This window comes from Poecilia reticulata, chromosome 9 (genome assembly GCF_904066995.2).
Source record: "Poecilia reticulata chromosome 9, P_reticulata-male-v2, whole genome shotgun sequence".
Taxonomy (NCBI): Eukaryota; Metazoa; Chordata; class Actinopteri; order Cyprinodontiformes; family Poeciliidae; genus Poecilia; species Poecilia reticulata.
In genome coordinates, this window is record NC_088838.1 from 16,415,954 (window position 1) to 16,431,630 (window position 15,677).

The following is a 15,677-nucleotide window of genomic DNA, read 5'->3' on the forward strand; positions in this document are numbered from 1 at the left end:
TGTTTTTGTGCTGTGGGAGGAAGCCGGAGTGCCAGGAGAGAACCCACGCATGCACAGGGAGAACATGCAAACTCCATGCATTAAGACCGGGGCCGGGAATCGAACCCAGAACCTTCTTGCTGCAAGGCAACAGCTCTACCAACTGTGCGGTTGTTTTTTTAATTCCTTTAGGATTAAAAAACATATTATTGAGCTGAATTGAATTGCCTTGAGTTTGTTGTTCTATAGGGACAGGGAAGATACTCAAAGATGATCAGACTATGGATAGGACAAACTTAGAATAAAATCAAGACAGAAGAACCCAAAATTACAATACTGTTTGAATTAAAACAGATTTGAAAAATAGAATTATGTTTTGTGGAAATATATATATTTTAAATTACAGCACAGATGCTTTACATCCAATTTCACCAAGTTTCACAATTCTGCAAAAGAGAATGAGCATATAATTTTACCCCTAAATGTCCAATGCTGATCGAAACATACCAAATGCAGCTAAATGTGGCTCTGCAAAGCACTGTCTCTGAGGGGCAACTTACAAAAGCATGCCACACTTTTTAGATATTGTTTGGGGATACAGGGAGACATGTATCATTCTTCATTATGATTCTTAATTAGGTTTTACATTTTTTATTGGTTTATGACATAAAATCACAATGCAATCCCACAAGTTCGTGGTAATGGCTTGATATAAATGTAAAACGGGTACAAATACTTTAGCATGCATGCTAAAGTATTTGTACCATGGTAAATATAGTACCATGGTACTATATTTCTGTCATATTCTTGTAAATGAAAAAAAAGGTATTTATATTTGTAAACAAAAAAAACTCATAATATAATAACTTAATGGTTCTACTGTTGCTGTGTTAAAGGATTTATCCGTTTACCACAGGACTTTAGTAGCATTTTATAGTGCAGGAAAAGCAATAACAGCGTGCATAGTTGACTGCTGCACACTATGCTTGCTTGTATGTTTTCAGGATAATGTTCTCTTCGGACAGAAATACTTATTGTTTTAAAACTTACGGGTACTGGTTAATTGCTGCGACGTCCAAACGCTGAAGTTTGGAAAAAGAAAAAAACTGGCTAATCATTGCACACTTACATTGACAGCTCGGCTTCTCCCTTCAAGTCGTTCTACCATTTGCTCTTAGCCAATCAGCAAACAGCGTAATGTGTTACGCAGTTCGATACGTGTTTACGTAAGAGACGTCCTCACTAGTGATAATACGTAAATTCCAAAAGACAGGAAGTGTGATGTGGCTTTGATTGCTATCAAAATGGTAAGATTGTTTTCATTTTATTAGCAACATCTTAATGTATAGTGCAGATATATATTTTAAAACTCAAGTCTGCTTTTGTTGCCCGTCAGTTGGCAGCTGCGCGGCATGCTGCTAGCAGGCATGCAGTTTATGCTAACACAACAAACTGAGTTGCTAAAATCGGCTAAAGATTTAGCAAACTCCGCTGTGGTGTTTTCGAAAATGGATACATTGCGAACGTAGCCGTATTATCACATTAGATAGCTTATGTGTCACCGTTTAAAGACCCGTACGTTGTAAGCGATGCAAACCGTGATGTTTTTTGAAGGTGTGCCACGTAGCTGGACCACTTACAGCAGAGCTTCTCTGACTGCATCTGGTTCTGTAGCGTGGCAGTTTATAATTAGCATGAATAAAGACCGAAAACACTTATTTAACTACAGGTTAAGAGAGATTTGTTTTAACTGGATAAGCAGGGAGGCATGTTAATCTTTCTAACAGCCTTCTTTTACAAACTTCCATTTGATTTATATATTAAAAGTTAGCTTATTCATAAATATAGTAAGGTGGTAATAAGGCTGTAGCTATCATAAACTATGAGTATAAGCATGTACTCATGAAAATGGTTGAATTGTTGTTTTTGCTGGTTTTTCATTTCTTTTTTTTAGCATATGGATACATAAAATCATCAACTAATGCACTATGTTTTTAACTTGTGAGAGAAGTCAGTATTTAGCACAGATGATCTCACAAACAGGAATATAAGAAATAATAAAGATTTTCTTAGCATCTTTCCTAAAACTCCAGCCCGTAGTAGCACATAAAAAAAACAACTTCTTTTTCAGAAGTGATGAGGTCAGTAACAAAATCATGAGTTGGAGTACAAACCACAGACCTCCTGGTAGTGACATATGTATTAAAGGTGATCAGATTTGTAAAGCCTGAGCAATAACTAAATGACAACAAAGTGCACAATTCCCATTTTTGAAAGCTTTAATAAACATGCGAGAAAAAAGTCAGACGTTTGATGTTGTGATCAATTCATAACCAACTGAAAAGAAATTGGATTCATTTCTCTATACGGCTTAACTGAGCGGAACTTTGTGTCAAATATGTATTTGTTTTTTTATTTTACAGTCAGCCATTTTCAACTTCCAGTCACTGCTAACCGTGATTCTCCTGCTGATCTGTACCTGTGCCTACATCAGAGCGCTCGCTCCCAGCCTGTTGGACAAGAATAAAACCGGGTATGATCCGACAGATTTTAAAAAAAATAAAAAATCATCTGACGTGTTTCAGATTCTTTGGTTGTAAAAGAAAAGAAGAAAAAAAAATCAGTTTCTGTTTTTCAGCTGGATAGCAATAATATCAAGCTGCATAATCAACACACTGTCAGGAAGAGTTGCCATTGTCTTGGGTCTATCATGCTTTGGAGATGATCAAAGTCAATTATTGCTCATCTAACCAAGCACTTATTCACTATAAAGTGATTGGTTTTAAACTTCTAGTTAATTCTTATTCACATAATCATTTTTTGTAATGCAATATGGCCATTGAAAGTTGTTCAAGCCTCTCTCTTGTCTCTGGGGTCTGGAAGCATAAGAACACATTTTAATAATCATAAGCTCATTGTTGTTTCATGTGCAAACTCTGTGATTCACTTGTTTAATAAACCTGGCACAGTCCATATGCGGCCAAAGCTGAACTCATTCCCTGACTCACACAGCACTGATTAAGGGAGAGGCATTTCTCTAGACAAACACATAACAGGAAGGGTGGCAGATGGAGGGATTTGTAATTTCTTGTGTGAAAGTAATGAGGTATTTTGTGCTGCTCTTTGATGAATGGAGATGCTATAAATCTTTAAATAAGATCATATGGCAATATTATTTGTGTTTACATCTGTGTAATAGTAAAATATATATTTTTTTAAATGTGCTGTTTTGACTGTGCACTAGATATTTACCTAGTCAATAAATATTGGAAGACAACCTAATATCCACCATACCTTAGTAGAATGACTATAATTTTTGGATTGGGACAGCCTTCCTGGTTTTCTTTTTATTTATTTTATTTTTTATGGAGTGAGGGTGACAAAGATTATCACAACTTCTGCTCTCAATATTTATTAAAGAAAGATGAAGCCAAAATAAAAAAAGTTAAGATAACTACATAGTTCACATTTACACATCATTGACACCATTACATTTGGTTTTATTATACTAAATATTACAACTGCTGGGGTTTTTTTTTTGTTGTTTTGTTTTTATTAGAAAACTGGAGTTTATAAAATACTAGATTTCAGGAAATGTTAATGATTATTTTTTAAATGTTTTCTTTTATTTTGTGTTATAGACTCCTAGGAATTTTCTGGAAATGTGCCAGAATAGGTAAGCATGTTAAAGTCTGGTAAACATGCCTCTCATTATTAAATTAGAATATTATCATAGTTAATTTATTTTGTTCATCAGGTTGTGTCAAATCTTGCTGTATAGTGAAATCAGCATCTCTACAAAGCTTGTCGGTAAAGAAAAACACGAAGTCTTCTAAGATTATCTGGAAGACACCTTTCCTGAGTTTAGATCTGATAAAACACTGGACCAACACTCCAAAACATGACTAATTGAAATTTTCACAAGCAACTCTGTGCCTGTCTGTTTTTCATCCAGACTCTGGAAGCTTGTTTTCATCTGATAAGAGGAGTCTGGACCACAAGGCCATAGTCTTCTTTTCTTTACTCCTGATGTTGTGTCTGAATGAGGGATAGCCTAACATTAGAAATGTAAAAGTTGTGGCCATGTTCTGGATACTTCTGTACGCTATGGCTTTGGAAGCACTTTTCTTTCATATGCCTCTGTACAGCCCTCTATGAACAACCAGAATCATGTGGACGGAGTCAGCTGCTGTCTATTGGATACGTGTCAAATAAGCAACCTTTACTGCAATAGTGTAGGCCATTACATAAAATTTCTGTATTAAGTCTTTCTTGTTTTTTATTGGGTTTATGACATTGTAGTTGGGGGTGGGGTGGGGGAATCAAGATCTATTCCAGTCAACTTACTTAAATAAATCTAAATAATAAACCTTTCAATGTTGTAATTTGTCGGGATGCATTGTTACAGTTCCACAATTTCTATTTCCTGAAATTAGAATTGTGAAATAATTCTCTTAAATGTTGACATTGTTCCCTTTCTTCAGGTGAGCGGAAGAGTCCCTGGGTGGCCTGCTGCTGTGTCATCATGGCGTTCAGTATACTGTTCCTACAATAGCGCAGCGGCCGGTACAATTACAAATGGAACAATGAAGACATGGACAAGAAATGAGGCATGGACTGTATGTTCCTAGAAAGGACTTCCATTGGCTGTCACTTAGATAATGTGTTAAAATTACAAAAAGATAAAGCCTAATTTTAACATGTCGTAACCACGGAGACACAGAATGTGTGTGTGATAGCACAGGGGTGTGCTGATAGTCCCGGTCTGTCTAATCCTCTCTGCAGAGCTCCAGATTTGGGTCTGTGTTCACCTGAAATGTTTACGACTCTGATGCAGGTGCCTCCATGAGGGGCGGGAATCAGGAGTGGCTTTGCTTCTATTAACAACTGTTTGTGGGATAAATTGATACATAGTTCGCCAAAGAAAATTTGGCGAACTATGTTTGTTTATAATTGCAACGAGCTTAAATTTTACACAAAAAAAAGAAATCCACATAAATTTCCATACTTCCAAAAGTTTTTCATGGTTTGTCTGGATTCTTGTATCTAAAGAAGTTGAACACATTCAACACCAGTTTGCTTCTGTAGACATGTCAAGTTTATTCTTGTCTCTTATTTTTTAAAAATAACATCACTCAGACTGCAGCTATTTAATTTATAAAAACAGTTTTTTTTTAAATACTTTATTTTTGATTAGTACTGTCTTTTATCTTGGTTATATTCGTTGTAATGTCACACAGTAAGGAGTGTTGTTAATTCTCTATAGACAAGGGAAAATGCATTTGCAATAAATCTTCTTTCAATGTTGTTTCTTTATGAAATTAATAGTACAGAATATGTCATCCTACCTAGATCTTTACAGGTGTTGAGTTCTTGTGTAAATATAGTCCTGCAGACTGTAGACTATGGAATAACATTCTCTGTAATCATGGAGTCAGCACTCATGTTCCCAAGGTTTACTGTAAGAGACAGATAACTATATACATTCCATGGCGTCAGCAGACATATGTTAGGTTTTCATTTAAATCAGAAAAACCTTGAAGTTACAATTACGTGGACAAAATCTAGGTTACTGTGGAGTTCATGCAGGTTGTTCTGGAAATTGCGATCACATGTTGCTGCTGATTTGAATAATCTTTAACTGTTTGACAGGATAAGAGCAGAATTCCCAGACAATGTGACCACTGGATTTTAAATGCTGCTTTCAGCAAGCGATTGCTCTAACAAAGTGGTGAAAAGCGATGTTATCAGAACATGCTGCCTGAATTATTTTTGACCACAAAGTTCAACTATTCTGGCCAATGATGGTGTGCATGTCACACTTCTTTGCCTAATCCGATGGATCTCAAACTGGATTAAAAACTGATTGTAAAGCCACAAAGCAACAGTATATGTTGATTAAGCAAAGTGACCTTTGTTTAGTCAGAAACTACTGAAGTGAGGAGTACAGTGAAACCCAGTAAAGATTTTACACAGAAAATAGAAAAACTTTGTATTTGCTCACTGATATCCTTTTTGACCTGGAAATGTATTTGACCCAGTCAAAAATAAAATGGTATGAAACACTGAAGCAAGTGTTTCTGAGTTTGATAGATTTGCTACAGTACTATACATATACACTATGTATATGTATACATATACACTATGTATATGAGTAATGACGGCAATATGACAAGGTGGCCATATTGGATTTTGAGGTTGGATGGGTGAAAATGTACTTTCTGATTCTTTGGACCTTAATTTCTGCCTTTGTAAAAAAAAAAAGAAATATTCTTCAAGCAATACCAGTTTGTAGATGTTTTTTTTGTTTGTTTGTTTTTGCTTTAAAACAAGCAGTTATACTACTGTTTTTTTTTAAATGCCCTTCAAAAATAATGGTACTTGCAGAAAGATATCAAGAACCATTAGTCCAAACCAATTGTTCCCAATTTTTTTTCCAGTAGGTTTTCCAGTTTTTTTTTCTTCTTTTCTTCTGTTATCAAAACAGCACAAAAATGATTTGTTGAAATATGTGGCTTAATTATGCACCTTTATTCACGAACTGAAAATTGCAAGCGTCAGGTTAGTGAAACTAGCGGGTCAGTCCCACCAGAGTCAGAAATCCAAGTAGGAAGATCAGAGGCTTCTCACTAAACCAATCTTTGCGTCCCTAATGGCTGCCACGCAGCTGCCAGAAAAAAAAAACATATTTTTTTACACTTTTATTGATTTGATTCTCATCAGGTGTTTCTTACGATACTTTAGTGAAGATTATCCCACGGTGATTGAAAGTACAAAACATGTAGAAATACATTATTGGCTTGTTTTGCTAGCAGTATTTAGTGTGGAGGCAGACCACACAACTATTGGGAAACCCTGCTGGTTGTCAGACTTGGAACTGCAGCATGTTTTACCTGGTTTTGAAGTCATTTCCAGATCTAAGTTGCAACCAGAACTTTTTATTTCTCAAAATTCTTTCCACTGCATTTCCCCTTTTAGGAAGTTTCTGATGACCAAAGTTCAGTTTGCTTGTACAACTTTATTTTGGGGTGTTGGTGGTTTTTAGCTCTACTTCACAGTTAACCTGCTCAGCTTTACCTTGTAAAAAATTGACAGAAGAATCTTTCTGCTAACTATGGATCAAATTCTCAAAGAAGTTTAACTTCTGAACGATGGGCAGTCCCACGCACATTGTCAGTGTGTGGGACTTATCAAAGGTCAACACTTGTAGACAAACTCCCTCTTGATAACTTAGTCCCTGATGAGCATCCAAATCTCAATAGGCTCTTATGCAGTCCCTTGAGGATTCATTGTGTGTGGCTGTTCCGGCACTTCTTTTTTTTCCCTTAAAGATAAAGCACCAAGAGAAGCTCTACTTGTGATTGTCAGGCTGTGACATAGATACAGGAGACGTAAAGGAGCAGGAAGCTCTCGGTCAACTTCTATCTTGGGTACCCAAGATACTGGTAAGTTGCAAGGACATGCTGTGTCAATAAACCGAAGTAACTAAGGGTTGACAAGAAAACCCCGTGGGAGAGCTGGCGCTCGTCTCTGTTGATTGCAGCAACAGTCGTCAGTCGTTCCATGATAAAGAATGAGAATGAGCTAAATAGAATGGTTGGAGATTGCAGCCTACGTGGTGCAGATGGGTTCTTCTGGGGCAAACTGAAATGAAACGAGCTGCTTTTGTATTCCACCCAAATTGTTTACCTCCCAATGAGCTGCTAAAACAATCCATTTAAAAACCATGTCAAATTGCCAAACGTGCAAGAAAGCATGCACAAATATATTTGGTCACAGAATTATAGTTCTGTGATTTATTCAGCATGAACGTAATCAGAAAAGGTTCTGCTTGGATTATGACAGTTGACTGTCATCAAATTGCAAAAGAGGTAGGCTAATTTACATTTTGACTAGTTGGACAAGAAAATGAGAAGACAGTCTGAAGCATTACAAATGCATGTGAACAAAAAAACAACCCTTACAATTAATAACGTACAATGCTTTGAGAAAACTTTTCCCAATTACAGATTTCTTTTGTTGTCACATTTCAAACCAGGAGGCAACATTTAATATCAACGACAACCTGAGTGATAACAGAGTTTCAGTTTTAAACTATTTCATTAGTCAACCTGACTGAAAAATCAGTCGCCTCTGAACCTAATGACTGGTTGTGCTACCATTCTCAGTAACAAGTGCCACCAAGTTTAGAATAGCAATGCGTTACTAAGGAGGAATTTTAACCCACTTTCTTTTATTTCTGCCACATTGTAGTGTTTTTGAGCATGAGTAGCCTGTTTCTGTTCATGTCGCAGCTTTAGATTTAAGTTCTGACTTTGACTAGGCCACTTCAAAACCAAAATCATTTCTGAGCAATTTAGGGTGGACATCCTGGTTTGCTTTGAACCAGTGTCCTGCTGAATAACTAGTCATTTTGGCCCAAAGGTCACAAACTGATAGCTGGATGTTCTTCCTCAGGATTTTCAGCTATAGGGGAAAATGTTTATATATTTCAAAGATTACAGCTAGTCCTGAAAAAGCAAATTAGCCCCAGATTTGTAATAGTTTTACTGGTAATGACTGGTATCTGTCAGAACTCATGCCTTTGAAAAAGATTACACATTTGTCATTTTAGTCAACAGAGTATTTCTCAAAATGTCTTGGATTGGATTTGTCTGCATTTTATTTTGGATGCCATTTACTGTATATCCAGTCTCTGTCTGAAGTGCCTGGACACTACAACAGTCTCCTAAGTGAGGCAAGTCAAGCCTGTAGCGCTGTAGCTCTTCTTCATTCTTTGGTGGCTTTAGTAGTAACTTTGTATGTTGGCCGCTCCTGTGAAAGTTCACCCCTCTCTCATATTTTCTCCATTTGTGAATAATGCCTCTCACTGTGATTCACTGGACTCCAGAAGACTTACAAATGTCACTGTAACCCTTTCCAGACTGACAGATGTCATGACTGTTTCTAATCTCTTCTTGAATGTCTTTAGATTGCAGGTAGACTCTTTTAAAGTGATTTCTTGAACCTACAAATCCAGCAGGAATAACATCTCAGTGTGGCTTGTGAACTTCTGGTTAGTAATCTAAAAGAGGCTAATTCAACATTCAAGGAAATAACTAAGTTTCCACCCAAACAAATGGAGTTTTGGGTAGCTTTTTGTCCTTGTCTTTGAAACTTGTTTTAAGATTTGAAACATGTCATTGTGATAAAATGGAAAAACAAAAAATAAGTATTTATAAATCTTGCTATCAAGTGTAACAGATTTTAACATGTTACACTATTAAAGCCAAAAATGTCTAGCAGACTGCAAACACATTCATGTACAGATGATGCCGTTAAACCTGCCTTACAGTCTTAGTTCACCTTTCTTTCTAATACAGACTAAATCAAGAGCTCTTATATATTTAGTGTTGTTTAGAAGCGTTCTCTCAGCAGAAACTTATGGTCCAATTAGGGCTCCACTAAATGAAGGCAGTGCACCATAACTCAAAGCATTCCCTTTTTCTGCACACATCATCACTCATGTAGGTCCATTAAAGCATCCAGAGCACATTAGTTTCATTTCCTTGTCTCTTTGATCAAATTTGAAAGTTTCTTCTAGTCGTTTTAGGGACTTCAAAGGCCATCAAGCCTAATAAAGACTATATCTCCTGCTGAGCGAGCCAAGGTTGTTCAAGAAGACCATGGCGCTCAACATTAGTAGTGGTGTATGTTTAAATAACTGTTTTAGGAGAAAAAAATGTGCATACTGCATGTGAGTAATAATTAGAGGATGAAAATGATAATTATTTAATTGCCCAGACATATTAAGGACATAGGATACAAAATGTTTTATTAGTGTAAAACATTTTGTATCCTAAATGTTTTACACTAATAAAACATTTAGTGTAAAATGTTTTATTAGTGTAAAACCACATCTGTGGTACTTCTGTACCACAGAAACATCTTACTGAGGCCATGGATTTAAAAGATTGAACTATTGCTCAGTAGTCTGAAGTTCTTATTTCAAATGAAAGTAAAATTATCTTTTAATGTGAACTCTGGTTCTGGATTGCAACTGCATACTTTTAAGGAAAATCTACATCACAAAACATATTCTATTAGATTTTTTTTTTCAATGTGCACCATATTTATTTGCTCTCACTCAGTAATGGAAATGTTGATTTTTAGGCCTCTAAAATATCCTCTAAGGAGTGTTACCTTTATTTTGATTCCAGAATCATTCAAATACACCTTCTGGTTCTTGAGATACATGGAATCAATTTTGGAGGTGTGATTTTTGAGAAATCCCCAAAAACGATGCATAGGGAACAAGGGGTTAAAATATTTTGACCTACACTGTCTGTAAGTACTCACACACATCATGTTTTCTTTAATACGCAGTTTTTTTTGTTGGTACAACTTATTTCATTCTGAAACTTAAACGTAGATATTTAGAATTAACAAAAAAATGACGACGTCCTGTTTGGTTGTCAAATGCTGCCTTGCAGCTGCGCTGAATAATTCAAACAGTATTTTTCTGTGGCATCTGCAGCCTCTCACTCTCCATGTGCGTTTTCTCTGGGTACTCCAGCTGCTTTCCAGTTTGTTCATGTGGCTCTAATTCAACTGTCATCTTAAGTTTCAGTTCAAAATCAGTTTATGATTCCACTTTAACCCAATAACATATATCGTATTTTCCGCACTATAAGGCGCACCTAAAAACCTTCAATTTCTTCAAAAGCCGACAGTGTGCCTTATAATCCGGTGCGCCTTATAAATGGACCAATATTGAGCCACAACAGGTCTAGCAGCCGCCGACTTCATTTTCGCCCATAGAAAAAGAAGCGCGCGGACCGGTGCATGCTGGGATAGTTGTCAGAACGCTGGTTTGTTAATAAAGTTTGATAATACATTTAAAGCCAGGGTGGCAGAGGGGCGGGGGAAGAGAGACAGAGACTGTGGCGGCAGCGTGTCGGTTGGTCTGTGTTACCCAGAAAGCAGTTGGGCACAATATCGCCGTGAGTGAAACAATGACTGGGGCAGACTACTATATAATGTACTCGAGGACCACTTCTTTACAAATGTGGATGTGTAATAATAGAGTACGGAACAAATCGGCAACCCAAACTGAAGCGTCTATTTTTTTTTTTTTTTTTTTTTTTTAATAGAATTTATTCATTTCATTTAAAACAAAACAGATGCTATTCATACAAAAAAAGAATATACAAAACACAAATAAAATGAAAGGTAGCAGAAGAAGAATAAAATTCTTATTAATATCTGCCCCTTTTTCCAAAATAAACAAATTCAAACAATGATAATTTTCAATTAATAAAACATAACAAAAGAAAAAAAGAAAACATCAACTCCTTCTTGTACAACAATTGTTATGATTGCACATTATACAATTGTATACGTCTTCAACAACTTAACTTTTATCATTCTCTTAAATATATCTTTCGAGCCAGCATTTTTATAATCACTTTCCAGATTATTCCACAATCTTATGCCTTGTACTGATGTACATCGGTCCTTCAAATTTGTTCGAATCTTGGGCTTTACAAACATTTCTATACCCTTAAGATTGTAATTACTTACTCTCTTAACGAAGTATAATTGCATATTAAGAGGTAATAAACTTTTATGAGCTTTATACATAACCTGCAAAATATTGTAATCAACCAACTCATAAAATTTCAATAATTTCAACTGACAAAATAAAGCATTTGATGGGTGATTATAATGTTTTCTGGTGATACATCTTATTGCTCGTTTCTGTAAAATATAAATGGGATTTGTAATTGTTTTACATGCTTTCCCCCAGACTTCAATACAGTAAGTCAGGTGTGGAGCAATTATTGCATTATATAACATAAATATTCTATTCTATGCGTCTTTTAATGTGGTGCCCCTTATAAATGAAAAAAGTTAAAATAGGCCATTCATTGAAGGTGCGCCTTATAATCCGGTTATAGTGCGGAAAATACTGTAATCATTAAGTTCAAATTCCAATCCAGCTTCACAGTTCACTTAATACGAGGACAACCCAGTCAAAGCAGACTGCATTGTGCTGTAGGGAAAATAGGACATGTTTTTAAGTCTCATCATGGTTCCTCGTTCATAATTAATCCTTTGTTACAAAAATTCTCATCATCACTGACTGTTTAGTTTTTTAAAATGAAATGACGGGGCAAAGAAAGACATTTAATATGAATGAAATGATAGTTATTTGTTCGACAAGCACATTTCTAATGCATTTTAACTGTCATTCAAAATCATAACTCACTTTGTTGGCCTTTAAGGTTTCTAACTTGGGCATTTGCTTCGGTCCCTTACTGCTTGAATTGTTTTAAGGGATTTTTAAACATGGGCAGATCAGTGATATGTTTGCTACAGGGCTGCTCTACACTTTTCTTTGATTAGTACAGCTCTTAAAAATCAGCAGGCAATTTATGGCACAAATCTAGGGTGGAGAGCGTGTAGCTGAAGAAACATGCCAACTTTGACTTGAAAATTCTGTCAGACACACGCCTATGTTGGAGTCATCGTACTTATGGGTGCAACCACCAGTTATTGCTTTTTCAGTCACTATATCTAATGGGGCAAGTCTGTAGTGACTCTGAGCATAAACAATGTTTCTAACACTGGCAAAAACATTTTTTTAAATACAACTGTTTCTAATTAGTCCCAGCATTTTCTGGTGCAATAGCCAGATTTACAGTAAATCTCCATTCGCAGAGTGACGCAAACAGTGATGCTGCAGAAGACCACAAGCAAAATTCTCACACTTGTCTTGCTGCAAGTTTTGATGTTGTGCAATAAAAGCACAGGGTCTTGTGAAACTCTTCATACCAGTTGAACTTTTTTGACATTCTTTAAAGTTACAACCACAAACTTTCATTAATTTTATTGGGATTTTATGTGATACATGAACTGTTCATCCCCCGCTTCTTAAAGATCGGGAACACAGAGTCTGTTACTCTGCAGGTATTACTACTTTAAAAAGATGGTGATGTTTGACCCTCAGTGTCTTTAACCTTGACTTGAGAAAATCTCATTTACTCCTGAAACCCAGCAGGAGCTTTTTAACTACCATTGCGACGTCTGCTTTTTTTTTTTTTTTTCTTAAGCATATCAGACGTCCCCACTGGGGTCCAACAATGGTTCCTCTGGTTTCCACTAGAAGTCCTAGACTTTGCCAATTCAGATTTCTGAGACAATTAAAGAAACCCAGTCAGTGATGTGAGTTAAATGTCTCCCAAACTGGATCCTTTGCCAGGTGCTCCAACTTCACTCTTCCCACTTTCGTTTGGGTTCCTAAGTTCTGTCCAACAGGCCACACCCAGCTGGCTTGTTACCAACAATTACAAACTACATTGTGCTTGGATGCTGTGTAGAATGCTGCATCATGGAAACCCCATGCGTCACAGAGACATCCATTAATGAATCACTGCCCAGATCCAGATTGAGGAGGCAGTTTTCCCAAAATCCCAGCCGTTTAGGTAGCACTGCCCTTGCTCTCACAAGTCTCTCAAATCTTGACTTTTTATTTGTATAAACCTTACATTTTATGAATTGTATCATCTTGTGCATGTTATTTCAAAAAGTATATTAAAAGAGATATAAAAAAAGAAAAAAGCTTTGACTCAAATATTAAATATCTATCAAATCTCCAAATTACCATTTGGAGCACACTTTTTTGAGCTCCAGCGTGTGACTGCTATATGAAGTTATGACGACAAAGTGGTTTAGATTACTGAGCAAGGAGGAAAGCCCATTAAACATGACTGATCACCACAAGCTGTTGTGGTCTTATAGGGTTCCGATTGCAATATCCCATAAACAAATCATCCACACATTCTCAGTGTCTTATGTCCGACAGGCAGTTCGTCTGATAACGGAGATTTTTCTCTCTGTGTTGCAACCTGTTGAGCACTTTAGGTTTTTAGCTGTTTGAAACTTAAGTGAAGAGAAACTATCCTCTTTTTTATCCCCAGATAAGACAAGTTTTTTTAGACGTGGGAACTTGTTGGAACTGAGAGTTACAAAGACTCTTCTGTCCCCTCCTTGTTTTTCAGACATGACTAAGGCACAGACAGGGAGATGATGTATTGGTCTCTGTACCACAACAGAAACAGGGAGGGGGGAAATTTTTCTTTACTCTAGTCATGTACTTTGCAAAAAGAAAAAATATTACATTTTTTGGGGAATTTGTGAAATTGTTTATGCACAAAATAGACATTTTTGTTTTAAGGAACAAGATACGCTAAAAATATTGCTGCCTTCCTTGAGCATCAATGAGGATGAATTCTCATTGGAGACCAAATTTTAGCAATTTGTAAACTTCATACACACACACACACACACACACACACACACACACACACACACACACACACACACACCAACACACGCACGCACACATGAATCCTCACTGCAACCACAATTCTGCTCTGACCTGAAGAGCGCATCAAGAGCTGGTAATAAGGTCCATATGCTGTCACTTCCTGCACTACCACCCTACTGTGAGGAGGTTGTATTAACAAGACCACAGAATCCATTGATTAACTCTCTGGAGGATGAAAAAAGACTAAAACACAAAACAAAGGGAATTACAAGCTTCTTTGTGCAATAACTTTTTCTTTTAATGTTTGAATGTGCGCAAAGTCTAAAATCTGGAAGGTTTATATCCTCTCCTCCCATCATAGATCACTTGCATCTTCTGAGGCTGATCCTAGTGAAATCTAATGAGTGAAAACGTAAAAACAAGGCCATTACAAAACCCTTTGAACTCTTTCAGATTTTGTCATATTAAAACCTCATGCATAAGTCCATCAGGACCAACCCAGCGTAGAGCATTATTGTGAATTGGAAGGAAGAAGCTACATGGTTCTTAAATTTGTTTTCCAAGCAGAAATGTAAAAAGTGTAAAAAGAGTATTTTTTGTGTTCAGCCTCACTTGAGTCAGTAATTTGTGGCACCACCTTTCACTCCAGTTGTAGTTCAGAGCCTGTTAGGGTTTGTCTCTTTGCCCAACTACGCACTGAAACTTGTGAAGATAATTCTTTGTCATATTTTACAGACAGCCAGATATATTCAACTAGGTCTCCACTTTGACTGGACCAGGCATAGCATAGGCTTATGCTCTGACTTAAAAAAAAATGCTTTCTTGGCAAAACATTAAGAAAGCTACTTTTACAAGACATTGTATCTCCAATGAAAATGTAGAATAAGTGAGGTTTTTTGAGCAATAACAGCATGTCTTTTGGTAATATTTCTTTTTAAATGCACATGATGAGAGCTGGACTTTAATTTGCCCAATTATATAAACTATATGCACAACTCATGAGCCATATAAATGTGAATTTTCAGTTATTTTCTAGTGGTGTCGTAATTAAGCCTGCTTTCTACTGAAGAAGAGTTTACTCAAGCTCACAAGACCACCAGCGCAAAAGCAAATTCATTTGTCATAAGGATGAATAAGCTTTAACAGTTCAAGGAAAAATATTTCCTTCATTGACATGAAAGAAGGGGCAGGAATACTTGATTAGTATTATCCTCTATTGTTTTCCTTACTGACTGTCTCACAAGAGGGATTTCACAACCACCAAAACCAGGATGAATTTTCATGCACATTGTTGGAAAAAGACAACACAGGTCAGGGGAGAACATTTTGATTTTTCCCTTTCAAACTCACCGCAAAGAAAAAATATTGGCCCTTGCAGAATAAGCCA

The 15,677-nt window shown here is 36.4% G+C and overlaps 3 protein-coding genes across 4 annotated transcripts in view; 2 read left to right on the forward strand and 1 right to left on the reverse strand.

Annotated features, from left to right (window-relative positions):
* The window catches only part of LOC103470437 (DNA repair protein XRCC4), a 24,476-nt gene extending 23,292 nt beyond the window's left edge, over positions 1-1,184 (reverse strand). The window contains exon 1 of one of the 2 annotated variants that reach the window (XM_008418877.3): positions 1,109-1,184. The gene's annotated coding sequence lies outside the window, so the exon portion shown is untranslated. Of the gene's footprint in view, positions 1-1,029 lie in introns of both variants that reach the window. The other variant, XM_081610624.1, reaches the window with a different exon arrangement.
* The window catches only part of LOC145552788 (uncharacterized), a 176,204-nt gene that overhangs the window by 3,526 nt on the left and 157,001 nt on the right, over positions 1-15,677 (forward strand). The gene's annotated exons all lie outside the window — the stretch shown is intronic.
* Positions 1,153-5,287, forward strand: tmem167a (transmembrane protein 167A). Its single transcript, XM_008418878.3, has 4 exons — positions 1,153-1,286; positions 2,403-2,512; positions 3,621-3,655; positions 4,464-5,287. Exons 1-4 carry the CDS (start codon positions 1,284-1,286, stop codon positions 4,532-4,534), a joined length of 219 nt encoding a protein of 72 aa, XP_008417100.1. The 5' UTR covers positions 1,153-1,283; the 3' UTR covers positions 4,535-5,287.